This window comes from Siphateles boraxobius, unplaced genomic scaffold (assembly GCF_051911475.1).
Source record: "Siphateles boraxobius isolate OS27281-9 unplaced genomic scaffold, OSU_SipBor_1 30, whole genome shotgun sequence".
In the NCBI taxonomy this organism is placed as follows: domain Eukaryota; kingdom Metazoa; phylum Chordata; class Actinopteri; order Cypriniformes; family Leuciscidae; genus Siphateles; species Siphateles boraxobius.
In genome coordinates, this window is record NW_027508920.1 from 9,718,373 (window position 1) to 9,734,134 (window position 15,762).

General features: G+C 48.0%; 1 protein-coding gene across 1 annotated transcript in view; it reads right to left on the minus strand.

The window, feature by feature from the left end:
- Positions 1–15,762, minus strand: part of spon1a (spondin 1a) — a 509,033-nt gene that overhangs the window by 437,201 nt on the left and 56,070 nt on the right. Inside the window, exon 3 of the mRNA XM_077248223.1 lies at positions 7,513–7,646. Within this exon, the coding sequence (XP_077104338.1) occupies positions 7,513–7,646 (134 nt within the window). The remainder of the gene's footprint in view (positions 1–7,512; positions 7,647–15,762) is intronic.

A 15,762-nucleotide genomic window follows, 5' to 3' on the forward strand; every position in this document is an offset into this window, starting at 1 on the left:
GCACCTGGTAGGCCAAAGAAATAACATGGACAATCAAGTTGCTGAGGGTCTGTTTGGAGGCGGGAAGACCCTTCTTGGGCGACCCAAAACACACCAGCAACTGGTCCAACTTCCGCCATGAAGAGGACCTCTGAATGTATATTTTTAGAAATCTGACAGGGCAGAGCAGTCTCTCCTCATCTGCCGTCACGTGAGGTGGAGGATGAAAAGCCTGATGAACCGTAGGCCGTGCCGTATTAGATGGCACCTTAGGCAAATAGCCCGGCCTAGGATGTAGGATGGCTTTAATGTTGCCTGGAGCAAACTCCAGGCACCCGTTAGATATAGAGAGCGCCTGGAGATCTCCTACCCTCCTCAGAGAAGTAATGGCCAACAGAAAAACCACCTTCAGGGAAGGTTCTTGGCCTCAGCCGACTCCAATGGTTCGAAGGGGGCCTCGGCCAGCCCTTCGAGAACCACTGCCAGGTCCTAGGTGGGAACCCTGGAACGAGCCGCAGGTCTCATCCTCCAAGCCCCACGGAGGAAACGTACGACCAACTGCTGTCTCCCCAGAGGCCCATCACCCAGAGGAGCGTGGAAAGCCGCAATGGCAGCCACATATACCTTGAGTCTGGACGGGGTAAGACCAGCTGAAAAGCGATCTTGGAGGAACTCCAGAACTGAAGCCACTGGGCAGTTAACTGGATCCACCTCACGCCCTCTACACCAATTGGTAAAGACATTCCACTTTAAGCCGTACAATTTCCTTGTGGAGGGAGCTCTAGAGCTGAGTATGGTCTCCACTACTCCAGCTGATAGGCCGGCCTCTAGGTACTGTGGCCCCTCAGGGGCCAGACCCACAGCTTCCATAGCTTGGGCCGAGGGTGAAATATTGAGCCCTCTGCCTGTGAAAGCAGGTCCCTCCTGAGGGGAATCTCCCACGGAGGGCCGTCTAGGAGTCGATACAATGTCTGAAAACCATACTCGGGCCGGCCACAACGGGGCTACCAGCAGTAGACTGATCTCGTCGCGACGGACCCTCTCTAGAACTCGCGGGAGCAGAGCGATCGGGGGAAATACATACAGACGCAGCCTCGGCCACGTCTGCACCGGGGCATTCAACACCAGCCATTTCTGATGAGTGAGGGAAACCCACAGTGGACAGTGGGTCGTCTCTCGAGACACGAATAGGTCCACTTCCACTGGGCGGAACCTCTGAGATATTGACTCCGCCACCCCGCATCGTGACCGAGTCCCACACCACTCCCAGGAACGTGGTTCTCTGGGCTGGTGTCAACACGCTCTTTTATGTGTTGAGTCTCAACCCCAGGCTTTGAATGTGGGCGAGGACGACATCTCGATGCCGAACCGCCAGCTCTTGTGACTGGGCCAGAATCAGCCAGTCGTCGATAAAATTGAGCACCCTGATGCCCTGGAGCCTCAGCGGTGCTAGAGCTGCATCCATACATTTGGTAAATGTGCTTGGGGAGAGAGCTAGGCCGAACGGAAGAACCAGATATTGGTACGCTTCGCCCCCGAAAGCGAACCTCAGGAACTTCCTGTGAGATGGAAGGATGGATATGTGGAAGTATGCGTCCTTTAGATCTATCGTGACAAACCAATCCTCGGATTGAATTTGACTCACGATTGTGGGAATAGTGAGCATCTTGAACCTGAATCTCCTCAGAGAAAGATTCAAGTGTCTGAGATCTATTATTGGACGCAACCCCCCATCCTTTTTGGGAACTATAAAGTAGCGGCTGTAAAACCCGGACTCCCTGTCCGGTGGAGGAATACCTTCTATAGCCTCCTTTACCAGCAGGGAGTTTACTTCCTGTTCCAATACCCGACCCTGCACTGGGTCGACTGCAGTCCAGACCACCCCGTTGAACCTTGGTGGGCATAAACCGAACTGCAGCCTGTACCCCTTTTGAATGGTGCGCAGGGCCCAAGGCGAAATATTCGTGAGATTTTTCCATGCATCGAAATATTTTACCAAAGGAACCAGGCTCTCGAGCCTGGCTTCGGGTACCAATCGGGATTCGTTCTCGACCCCCTGAAGTGGATCTCCGGCAGGGTTTGACTGAAAACGATTCTCGATGGGCGGACGCGATTGCTGCCTGGCCGCAAGCCTATGGGGCAGACAGAGCAGCGTGCGTTCGCTGGAAACCGATGTGTCCCGAAGCGCACTTAACGGCGGGATACAGACATCGACTTCCTGAGGGCTCCCATGAGGAGAGGCTCTTTCGGTTTCGTTCTCGGCACCCTGAAGCGGAGGACCGGCAGGGAATAATCGAAAACCATTTCCGATGGGCGAACATGAGCACTGCCTGGCCGCAAGCCATTGGGGCGGACACTGCAGCGCGCATTCGCTGAAAACCGATGTGTCCCGAAGCGCTGTTGACGCTGGACACAAACATCGATTTTCTGAGGGCTCCGCGGAAGAGCACTTCTCGCTCGTCCCTCCACGGGGGGGGGGGGGGGGGGGGGGGGGATAGCCCTGTTATTTTTTGTCTCGTTTTCGATACCCTGAAGCGGAGGACCGGCAGGGAAGAATGGAAAAAAGATTTTTGATGTGCAGAAGGAACACTGCATGGCCGCAAGCCTGCGTTCGCTGCATATTTTAATTCCTCAGAAATAAATGTAGCCATAAACACTGTATAAGTGAAACACGGTCTGAATGGTAGGCTGAATTAAAATATCTAACTTCCGATATTCAAAAGTCAGAAATATTTCATCATTTTAATTTCTTAAAATTAAATGCAGCCAGAATTACCAGACAATATTGTTTTGTGTTAGGCTATACGGTCTCATAATCCACACGCTGCCTCGGCAACGCGAGATTCGAGTCGTTCACAATATATTTGGCTTCCAACCCAAGAAGAAAGTCAACAGGTGCGATGCTGAAACATCCGACAGCGCACGGATATACGCGTCGAGATATTTCTCAATGAACACAGCCAGCACCCGCGGGAGCGACTGTTCATGCCTCGCACACACACAGAATCTTTATTGCAAAGTAGACACGTAATCTACGCGTTGCCTCGGCAAACGCGAGATCCGAGCAACTAGATTCTGTATTGCAATGTAGACCTTTGATCTAGTACGTGCTGCCTCGACAAACGCGAGATCCAAGTCACAGAATATTATTGCAGAGTAGACCCGTAATCAACACGCTGCCTCGGCAAACGCGAGATCCGAGCCACTATAGATTCTATATTGCAACAGACCCAGTTGCGAGCCCCATGAAGAGCATTGCTGCGCCGCTCAGCAGACGCTGGTCTCGCACCACGGGGCTCGCGAGCCTGACCATCCTCCTCCTTTTTTTTTTTTTTTTTTTTAAATGGCCAGGCGGGAGCGCAGCACACGGATTGGAAGTTTTTTCACAATCCTCGCTAGCACCCCCCTCGAGAGCTGCCAGCTAGTGCTGCACTCCCAAACAATGTGTAGGCCTACACAAACGATGTGTGTCCCCACCCGTGATATAACGAGGGCAGGGTTGCACACACCGAGTGAAACTTGGGCTCGCCATAATATATATATATATATATATATATAGATATAGTTGTAATGCTTTGTGACAGACAACACCAAATAAAACAGACAAGTCAAACAGAGAGCGCTTTGCTGAAGAACAAAAAACTGACATCTCATGTGTGCCGGCGTCCTTTATAGCTTCCGCTTGTATGCCGTCGCACATTACGTCATGACGCAACACCAATCAGAGATTGGCTTAGTTTCATTCATACTTCAGAGGCGCTACGCTGAGGGGCGTTCCCCCAAAGTGTCAATCGACGCAGTCCGAGTTCCCTCGAAAGGAAACAGGAAAGCTATCTTTCACGGCCAGAAAGATCGTCTTTTCGTTTTTGTTTAAAAAAAAAGTTAAACCTAAAGTGACTATTTGCAATAATTTTATACCCTAATGCGACCTTGTGTGGACCACCCCTGTGTCATTTGTTAAGAAAACAAATACAATACATGTACCTTTGTACTGTATCATTGCCTCAAATTTATTTGTCCAGTTGTAAATGTTATCTTTGTAAAATTGTGAACCTATTCTTAATGATTTACAATAGATGCTTGATAGCATTTAAGTTATTGGAGTAACACTCACTTATTCTTTTTAAGGCAATCGGTTTTCATGTTTTAACAAGTCAAATGGATTGCTTTTTAAGTAAGGTGTTTGTTTTTTTAAGTAAGGTTTACTAATTGGATTTTACATTGTCGCTAAGCTTTTACTTTGAAACAGTCTGCAAGCAAAACTGCATGAAACAGTCTGTAAATGAGACAAAAGCATGCACATCACTGGCAAAAATGCTCGAGTTGGGTGCTCAACAAAGGAAATAATAAAAAAAAACAAAAGAAAAAAAAGTCAGCACACCAAGGCTCCATAAATGCACAAATTTAATGATGGACGTTTTAAGCACGCAAGCTCTTCATTAGACTTTGACAACAGTCAATAATATATATATTTTTTTTCTTTTATTAGTAATTAGTCAGTTTAAAATACTTTGCCAAATTGCAGCCAATACATCAGCTTCTGAACAGTGCTGGACAGTAATTTTAAACTGACGGAATGTTTTTTTTTTTTTTTTTTTTTTACTTTGCTACTGTACTTAAGTACATTATTCAAGTATCTGTACTTTATCTGAGAATTTTTATTTTGGAAAACTTTTACTTTATTACATTTCAAAACATAATATCGTACTCCACTACATTTTATAAAAGCATGTCATTCATCGTTATTTTGAACTGAAGAAATCTTCACCCACGTGATGCGATAGTGAAGTCCGATTTGTGAATGAGCCGATTCTTTTCAATTAACCTGTTCATTAATTTCGCAAATCGCACTGAACAATTTATTCTTGAATTGGACCTTCATCACATTTATTCTTGAATGTAATGAAGTAAAAGCCAGTGATGTGCATGCTTTTGTCTCATTTACAGACTGTTTCATGCAGTTTTGCTTGCAGACTGTTTCAAAGTAAAAGCTTAGCAACAATGTAAAATCCAATTAGTAAACCTTACTTAAAAAAAAAAACACCTTACTTTACTTCAAAAACTTCTAGTCAGTTAACGTAGTGTGATTGCATAGTGCTACGTCACACGTAGGCTCACTATTGGCCGATGCTGGTCATGTGTGTGATGCGTGTGACGTACAACAACAGAAGGTTACGCTATTACACTAGTGAACTGACTCGAGGCCCACAGAGAAGGAAATAAATAGTTGAAATAAAGTCGTTATTTTTGATTGTTTTTGCGAACAAAAAGTATTCTCGTCGCTTGATAAACTTAAGTTTGAGCCAATGTAGTCACTTGGACTATTTTAACGATGTATTTAATAACTTTTTGGGGCTGGCAAGTTTCAATCCCTTAGAAGCCTATGGAGGAGTGATCCAGCTCTCAGATTTCATCAAAAATATCTTAATTTATGTTCCGAAGATGAACGAAGGTCTTACGAGGTTGGAACAACATGAGGGTGAGTAAATACTGACAGAATTTTCATTTTTGAAAATTGAAAATTTTCGCACTTTTCACGCACTCTCCGGGCTTTCAAAGCAACTGTAGCTTTCATTACTACAACAGAAGGCCCGCCTCTCCATTCATTTGATTGGACAGTGTAAAAAAACACGATGACAACGGGCGCTTTTTCCGAGATGGGTCTGTCTGCGGACTGCAAGAGAGGGGCGTAACATGAAGTGGGCGTAACTTGAAGGGGGCGTAACTTGAAGTTGTCCAAATCACACAGAACCACACGATATGTCAAACTCAAAACGAGATGTTGTCAGCAAGATGCCAGCTCATATAGAGACAACGGTATGAATATTTTCCCGAGATAACCGTGTAAATCGAAGTGTATAAGTCATATTGCTGCTTTTTACATTGCAGCAAGGGCAGAGCAAAGCGTTTGGAACTTTGAGCTTGTCAATCTGTCTCGCTGATGCCAGCAACACAACACAGATCGCCCTGGAGTGGTCACTTTCCATTATTAAAATGTAAATGCATGGGTAAGATGTCACCTAATAGATGTAAATGCATAGACGTCGCCTAATTTATTGTTTTCTATACCAGTTTACGACTGTTTCCTCGTTATTTTTTTATTTTTTTGCAGCTGTGGTGCTTTTGAGAGACGATTCCTCATTCAATTAAAATATTTTGCTACGGGTGTGCTTGTTCATTTTTCTCATTTTTGCTACTAATGCAGATTGCAGCTTGCTTTACTGCAGAGTTCCTCAAACTTGGTCCTGGGGGGCCGCTGTCCTGCAGAGTTTAGCTCCAACCCTGATCAAACACACCCGAGCAAGCTAATCAAGGTCTTCAGGATCACTAGAAACTCACAGGTAAGTGTGTTTGATCAGGGTTGGAGCTAAACTCTGCAGGACAGCGGCCCTCCAGGACCAAGTTTGAGGAACCCTGCTTTACTGTATACCAAAACAAGCATTTCGGTTCTTGAACAGCTAAGAGTCAGTATAATCAACTCTAGTATGTTCAGTTTATGTTAAACTCGTGCGAGAGCGATTCAAAAGCATACAGAACTGTCTGTTCGCTCTAATTGCTCTCGCGGTTCTTTGATATGATACACCGACCGGTCTGTGCAGCGCTGCTTTAAGTAAAAAAAAAAACAGTGAGCAACTTGAAGTGGGCACAACTTGAAGTTGGCGTAACCTGAAGGGGCATAACTGGAAGTGGGGCATAAATTGAAGGGGCGTAACTTGAAGTGGGCGTAACTTGAATGGGCGTAACTTGAAGTCTTGCAGGCTGCAGACAGATTCTATTGCTTTTTCCACTCTGAGTCGCTTTTTTTTCCAACTGCAAAAACACGAAGTGCAGCAGGCGGTAGAACATGAGGCGCCTGGGGCGCATAAACAGCGCGCAGAACGCTCACCGACATACGAAAACAAATCAAAAAAGGTGCCTCTCCCTGCAAAAAATGTGTTTGGTGTGATCGGGGCCTTAGAGTTTCAGTGTATGTGACCGATTGCGCTCAATGTAAGTTACTAATACAAACCATATTTAGGTCACGAGTGTTAGCTGTTTGTGAACTAGATTTGCTTTCAAAAGGGCAAGCTGTTTAAGCCCATTGTATTAAATGCTTGCTAGGTTTTAAAGTTGTAGGCAAAAACTAAGCATAAATAACGCAAATTAATACCAATACATCTGCTGTAGCAGTTTCAAGTGATGTAAAGCTAATATGTTTGGATAGCGTTCTTCTTAAAATGTTAACACATTTTGCCCTCTGTGGCATATGTTTTCTTACAGATCAATAGATATTAAGTGTCTGTATAATTCCATAATGACTAGTGCAAAATTCATAATAATTCATAATGATGCCAGACTGAGATAACCTATTTCAGCGTTCAGTGTTACTAGTGCTTTATACATATCTTATTACATCTAGAGTACCAAGTGACCAACAATTTGGAAATTGTTTTGAGAGAAGTAGTTTGTCCTATTACCATGATCCCCGTAGAATCCCATGGTTCCCCCTAACTTAACCCATGGTTATGAGGTGAGGATAGTTGTGTTACTTACTTTAGCAGTACACAGCCACTGCCTGACGGTGGCGCTGTCCAGAACACCTGTATCCTGGTCCTCCTGCGAGGGGAGCTTTCTGTCACTGCTGGAGGGCAGTTTGTCATAAACTGTGTGTCTTCCTCATCGATTATCTGTAGAGTGCACAAACCCATACTCATTACAAATGTTTACAAATTATTTATTTTCAAAGATTTATTATTTATGTTTTTTTTAAAAATCCAGTTTTGTGTAATTGCACACATGCCATGCAGCATAAACAAATTAAATACATTTTTCTCCGTTGGTGTTTCATTTAGAAATTTGCATTTTAAAAATTAATTCTGTTATTTAAAAAAAAAAAAAAAGATTTATTTAATTATTAGCTTTTCATCAATTTACTAACCTGCAGTTCCCTTTCAGTCGATAACGTCGGACATAGTCGACTTGGACTGAATGGGGGATAGCGTCAGAGAGCCTATCATCTTCGAGTACTATTGAACAAGCCAATGGAATTGGTGCGCGTGATTCGCATCACACACTCCGCCCCCGCGGCGCGGGGAATAAATATGGAAGTGGATGCACGCACTAGTTGCCTTTCGCTTCGGAGCCGATCATCTTTGATGTCTCTGAAGAGTGCTGTTGTTTCAACGAGCGAGTGTGTCGGTGTTCTTGCAGGAAGACCTCCCAGTGTTGGTGTTTACAGTGTGGTGCAGAGGTGATCGCAAGCTTTTCAGCTCTCAACTGCTGTTTTAACAGCATCAAATTTCTATTGTTTGTTGTGTGTTGACGGTTGGTTAGAGGGCGAGAAGTGAGTGCTTCACTGTTTTAGTCTAAAACTAATTCAGTGTTGCCGCAGTCATTCCCTGTGTGCTCCGGCACTGGTGACGGTCCCATTTCCTAAAAGAGCAAAACGGGTGTGAGTGTGTCTTTCTCAAGATGCCATTCCATCCGTGCGTTTCTGGGTGCGGTTTGGCGCTGTCCCCCTCTGACAGTCGTGAAAGTTGTGTTGCATGTTTGGGCTTACAGCATGCTGAGGCAGCTTTTGTGGATGAGTCATCTTCTCATTGCGGTGTTGAGATCTAGACTCGCCTACGTCAAAAGCGTAGGTGCAGTCCCCGCCTCTTGGCCCCGCCCTTGTTCTTCTTCTGGGTTACCTTCCCAGAGAAAGACTGGGGTGCCGTCCAAGGTGGGTGATCTGAGGATCACAGTCAGGGGTAATCCGCCCGGCAATGCCACGTGGATCCCTCACTCCTCTTTAGCACTGCAACCGGTGGAGCTCCCCATTGATTCCGCTCGTCCCTCTGTAATGGACAGACCAGCCGTGTCTTTTGTTGCCCCTCCAGGGGATAGTATGTCGATCGCAGCATCGGAAGGGGAGCTGAACTCTGGAGATGATGACTCGGCTGCACTGCCTCCTCCTGGGAGACCAGTCTTGCCCGAGCCAGATCCAGAGATGTCAGCTATGCTGAAAAAGGCCACTGAGGCGGTAGGGCTCGTGTGGAACCCTCCACCGTGTCCCGAGCTGTCTCAGTTGGATGATTGGTATATCGGGGCGGGCCGTGCTGGTTCTCAGTCCGCTGCCCCGGTTCCTTTCCTTCCTGAAGTGCATGAGGAGCTTACGAGGGCATGGATGGCATCTTTCTCTGCCAGAAACCGTCTGAGTAGCTCCTCTCCCCTCACTACCGAGGCTATCCCTCCAGTGGAGCGGTCTGTTGTGATGCAACTGTGTCCGGCAGCCGACGCTTCCCGGAGAGATTATCCTCGTCACCCCTCTAAAGCCTTTAAGTTCTCGTCCGCTCTTACGGGCAAGGCTTACAAAGCTTGTGGGCAAGCCGCTTCCTCTCTGCATGCCATGGCGTTGCTCCAGGTCCACCAGGCCCAGGCACTCATGAACATGCACGAGGGTAGCCCGGACCGTGAGCTCATGAGTGAGCTCTGCACTGCAACTGACCTCGCCCTTAGGGCCACGAAGGTTGCAGCTTGCACAATCGGTTCGGCGATGTCCAGACTTGTGGTCCAGGAGTGCCATATCTGGCTCAACCTGGCTGACATGAGAGAAGCAGACAAGGTTCGGTTCCGGGACTCTCCCATTTCCCAGGTTGGGTTATTCGTATATATATTTTATATATTATATATATTTTGCCCAACAGTTGTCTACAGCCCAGAAGCAGACGGAGGCTATCCGACACATCCTTCCCGGCGGGAGGCTGCTGCCTTCACCCCCCTGTCGAGGTCAGATCCTCAACCTGCTTGTCGCCGAGGGCGCCAACCCACAGCCGCCTCAGCTCCCGCTGGACCATCGCAGCAGCCTACACCCAGGTCCCGGCCATGAGGCGGCCGCAGAAGGGGCGCCCAGCCTGCTCCAGGCGCTGCCAGGCCAGGTGGTAAGCGACAGCAGAAAATACGCTGAACCTGGATGGGCCCCCAGTAATGGAGAAGTTGCTCTTGGAGTGATCACCGATCCACTCCCTCTGGCCGGTTGGAGGGCTGGCTAGAGTTTTTTGTTATGTGTGTGTTTGTTCCGCCGCTGACTCCTATAAAAACGGGGTCAGTGGTACCCACATTTTCAGAAAAAGAGCAAATTTCTCTATTCCTGGGTCCCAAGAGGACCAGTCTGGCGGGTGTGACCCTGTATAGCCTTACTACCCTCAGCTCTCCCTTGGTCGACAGGAGGCAGCTTGGTGCGTTCGAGGACCCGGTCATCTGCCTTCTCGCGCACACCCTGCCGCTAGTGGAGACAGGTAAGTGTTGCACAGCACACTAACACCTCTCTCTACTTTGCTGCCCCACCTCAGGCTAGGCTATCCCACTCAAGTCAGTGATAATCCTCACATTAGGTGTTGAGCAGACGTGCTCCTGAAAATCCAGCGATATTCATAAACTAGTGTTGAGCAGTGCTCCTGACTTGTGCGTGCTTGTCTTATCCTGCTGGCGAAGGATTTGATATAGCCGCTCCTCCAGCCGGTATGAAGGCCAATTGTAAACTCGTTCTTCTTGCTACTTGTGGTGGGTCGTGACCATCTTGGCCCAAGATTGGTCTGCAGCAACGACCTGAAAGACATGTGCTTCAGATCTCTACCTTCCGTGCCACAGGCCATCCTGTGTGTTGCGTGTGAGGGTTGAAGTATCAGTACAGAGTCCTTCGCTTCGAGTGCTCCAGAGCCCGTTGGGACTTCGGGTCAACTGGGAGAGAGTAATCTCGCCCACGGGTTGAGTATCTCTTTTTCAGTTTTGGAGATGGACTCAGTCCAACACGTCTCTCCAATGAGAGTGTGTTCAGCTGGTGTTTGAAGTGAGAAAGGGTCCCACTGAAAGAACTTTCAGAGTCTCCTGGGGCACATGGTATATGCAACCATTGGATTCCTCCATATGATGACCACTTCAGCACTAGCTTCATGATCGGGTCCCGAGGTGACCGTGGCAGAGCAGCTCACCCTGTGTGACTATAGTTCATCCCAGTCTGCTGCCAAACCCTCTTCAACTGAGGGGCCATGTATAAAGGGTGTGTTTTAATGGGGGCCTGGGCAACCCTCGACTACATGGGAATTCATGCTTTGAGTTGTTAGACATTGCGACCGTTGGGCAAGCTTCCCTTGCATGTCACAACTCACCCGTCACCTCCTCCTTGGAGTCAGAAGCTTCTGAGGACGCTTTGGTCCACTCTTCCCGCTTTACTCAATCGTGCCGCCAACGAGCCTCACGACACTTATAGCCAGGGCAAGTGGAGACTCCATCCCCTGGGGTCCAGCTGGCTCATGACCATTTCGGGGCCGCTCAGTTGCCTCTTCCGGTTTTGTCTCCCTGCCAGCTGTGTTTCTGTCCAAGCGGATAATCCTAAGCCCAAATAGTCCCCAGTGAGCCTTCCAAAAGTGACTGCGACTCATGGTTGTCTGGCGCCTGCTCAAGTCAGTGAATTCATGACACTCATGTTGAGCAGAAATGCTCCTGAATTTCAGTGAATTCATCGCACAAATGTGTTGTGCAGCAGTGCTCCTGAAGAAATGCTCCTGAAGCTCAGTGATCTTCACATGTAGTGTTGAGCAATGCTCCTGTCTTTTTGCGTCCTAAAAAAAAAAAAAAAAAATCGCTTGCACTTACGGTGCCAAGTCAGGTGGGAACAGGTCTTCATAGTTGCCCCTTATTGGCCCAACTTTACCTAGTTCCCATTGACAGCCTTTCTGACTTCCACTGAACACATTTTCAGGGACGGGCACGATGGCACCCGCGTTCTACCCTTGAGACTGAAAAACGGTCCTACACTGAACGCGGAGGTTCAGATGGCTATCACAAGTACATGTGGTAGTTAACAACACTTCTGCGAGCACCCCCTAGAAATGGGTAGCGTGCTTACGCCTTTAAAAGTGGAACCTAGTCGTTGAGTGCGTCTTCTCTTCAGAGGAGATCCTGAAAGCTTTCGATCATTTCAGTGCTCTCTTTCCAGCAAGATGGGTTGGAGTAGGCTGTTTTCCTTCACCCTCAAAATGATGTTGCCTCAGTGTTAAACAATGCTCATCGTGATGCAGAAGCATGGAGAAGCACATCCTGATCGTCAGGTTCCTGAGGAACAAGGTAATGTAAATCCTTGCGTCCCTCTTTATCCTCTTGGGCCTTATCTCTGGTGCAACTGCACTGCGGAGACCGCCCCTGAGCCACTGCAGGCAGTGAGTTAAAAATTCTGTTATATCAGTTCTCCTGCTCACATGCTCTCTACTAGAGGGTAGGGACCTGCTCGCTTTCGGTCAACGTATTTTGCCTGGAGTTCGGGCCGGCTAACTCTCACAAGCTGAGACCCCGCCTGGCACCCCAGTACCACTACCGCTGGACCACCGCTGACACCAGGTTATGCTCGGCTCCTCAGTGAAAAAGCAACTAGTGCGTACATCCACTTCCGTATTTATACCTGCGCCGCAGGGGTGGAGTGTGTGATGCGAATCACGCACGCCAATTCCATTGGCTCGTTCAATAGTACTCGAAGATGATAGGCTCTCTGACGTGATCCCCCATTCAGTCAAAGTCGACTATGTCCTCCGTTCCCTCCTTCAGGGAACAGTGGGTTGCATACGCAACCAGGACATTCCATCCCAAACCCTAGTTGTGAAAACCCTGACGTAATGTAATTGTCACGGTTTAGTTCCAATGAGGACGAAGAAGGATTAAGAAGCATAAAAGTCTTTAATATAGTAAAGCAAACACAGGTAGATCAAAAGGTAATGGCAAACTAAACAGCACTTAGACAAAAACAATACCGGACAAAGAAGGAAACAAACTGAGGTACTTAAAGTCCCCCTGCAGTCATTAATTGTATCCCTTAAAACTCATCTTTGATCACCAATATGACATATTAAAAAATTAAAAAAATATTAAAATGCCTTAAAATAGCTTGAATGTGACTCTACACCTTTGCCTCATTTAGTATATGAGCAAATGAATAGTATATTCATAGCCTTGCGCGCCTAGCACACACCTCCGGTCCAGTTTCCCGAGCCCACGAAGTACGGCGATCAGAACCCGGAGCCCATTCTGCCCCTAGCTGTAGAAGCATGTAGAAGCATGGAAGGCTATTCCAGGTGTGTCAGAATGGGTGCTGAGCCCAATAAGACAGGGCTATTTGCTTCAGTTCGCTCACCGTCCCCCTCGCTTTCGAGCACGGACGAAGACGAAAGTGAAAGCGGATGTAGCGCATCTACTCCGTGCAGAAATAGCCAAATTGATGTGCAAAGGGGCCATAGAACCAGTACCTCCTTCTCTGAACTAGTCAGGCTTTTACAGCCGTTAATTTCTCGTACCCAAGAAGGACGGAGCTCTAAGACCTATCTTGGACCTGAGATATTTGCGGCAGTGGCTCAGTGGTTCATGTAGGTTGTCTACAAACTGAAAGGTTGGTGGTTCAATCCCCGGTTCCACCTGACCAAGTGTCGAGGTGTCCATGACCAAGACACCTAACCCCAGCTGCTCCCGACGAGCTGGATGGAGCCTTGCATGGCTGACACCGCCGTCGGTATGTGAATGAGTGCGTGAATGGGTGAATGTGAGGCAATATGTAAAGCGCTTTGGTGGCCATTGTGTCTGTTAAAGCGCTATATAAATGCTGTCCATTTACCATATTTGAACAAAGCTCTGATGAGACGGTCGTTCAAAATGCTCACGACCAGACAAATCCTCGCGCAAGTTCGCCCGAGGGACTGGTTTATCTCACTCGATCTGAAAGATGCATACTTTCAGATTCCGATAGTCCCCCGTCACAGGACATTCTTGAGATTCGCCTTCGATGGTCGGGCATGTCAATACACCGACCTCCCGTTTGGCCTGTCTTTGGTACCCTGTACATTTACGAAGTGCATGGATGCGGCTCTCGCCCCCTTGAGAGTGAAAGGGCTGCAAATTCTGAACTATTTGGACGATTGGCTGATTTTAGCACATAGATAGAACTGTTATCTCACAGAACAGTGCTTCTCAGTCATCTGGAAAGCTTTGGCCTCACGGTCAACTGGACCAAGAGCTCATTACTGCCTAGTCAGTCACTTTCCTTTCTAGGAATAGAACTGGTCTCTATGGCTATGACGGCCCGCCTATCGACACAGCGTGCGCCGTGTTCGACTCCTGGCCGCGTCTTTCCAGGAGGGCAGCATCACCTCTCTGAAGACATTCCAGAGGATGCTTGGCTGTATGGCATCAGCTGCGGCTGCGCATGTGCCCGCTACAACGCTGGCTGAACGCCCAAGTGCCTCGTCAGGCTTGGTTTTCAGGCTGCAGACGAATCAGAGTGACTCAGAGCTGCGTTTTGGCTCTGCAGCCCTGGTTAGCGGCCGACTGGTACCAGCGGGGAGTGACAATGGGGGCTGTCTCACATCGAAAGGTCATCTCGACAAATGCCTCCAACATGGGTTGGGGCACCGTCTTCGAGGGCAGACCGGTCTTTGGCCTGTGGTCAGACCAAGAGAGACCTTTCCACATAAACTGTCTGGAAATGATAGCGGTCGAGAATGCGATCAAGCGCTTCCTCCCATTCATACAGGACTACCATGTGCTAGTCCGCTCGGAAAACATGTCGGTGGTGTCCGACATAAACTGTCAGGGCGGTGTCAGATCCAGAAGCCTCTACCATCTGACATGACGCCTTCTCGTATGGTCTCAGTACCTCCTGCGCTCGCTCGGCAAAGCGAAAGTCGACCTGTTTGCCTCAAAGACAACGCTCATTGCCTGAGGTTCTTTTCAAAGAACGAGAATGCGCTGGCCCAAATCTGGCCCAGCCTCCCACTTTATGCTTTCCCTCCGGTCTCTCTGTTACCACAGGTAATCAAGAGGATCAGGGAAACGCGCTGCTAGGTGCTCCTTATAGCCCTCTGCTGGGAGAATCAAATCTGGTTCCCGGAGCTGATGCGGCTGTCGCACACAGCCCCTTGGCCATGGTTTTTCCATTACGCACTCCGGCTCTTTCAGGCGTTCGGAACACCTCTTTGTCTCGTTTGGTGGGCGCACCAAGGGTCTCGCCGCCTCGATACAGAGCCTGTCCAGATGGATAGTGGAAGCTATCTCATCCACTTATAAGTCTAAAGGTCTGCAATGCCCCTTGGGTATAAGGGCACATTCCACCAGAGGCATGGCCTCGTCATGGGCTTGGTCCAGTGGAATTTCCATTCAAGACATTTGTGAGGCGGCAGGCTGGGCCTCTCCATCCACATTTGTTAGGTTTTATAACCTGGAAGTTCCTGCCTTGCAGGCTAGACTTCTGTCAGTGTGAGCGGTGTGTATATCCTGCCCAGATCTATCATGCGCAGACTACTCTCATGCGACGTTAGCTCTCCTGGTTGAGCTGCACTATATGGTGAATAGTTATATGGACCGGCGACGCCGCTCTGTATACCCTGTATGTGCTTATAAACATGTGGTGGGCTGCTTGCTGGCCACCTGTTTCCCACTTGAAAATGGGTTCCCGTAGCGTAAGCAACTTACGCAATACGAGAGAACCTCTCGTAAGAGAACGTACTCGGTTACATACATAACCTCGGTTCTCTCTAGAAGAGGGAACGAGTATTGCGTAATCCGACCGTGCAGGCGCCACGAGCGATTTTCGCTTCAGCTGATGAAACCAGTGATGCAGCCTGTCTTTTATACGCTAAGCCACCCCCATTTCGGTCAATACATGATTATAAACTATAGAGGGTCTTCTTTTTTTGTGTACACTCACATTAGCATCAAAACCGTGTGCTTTTGTAAAATAAAAAAAATAAACAGGGTGTGCTTTCTGCCTCTCTGTCTCCGTTTTCT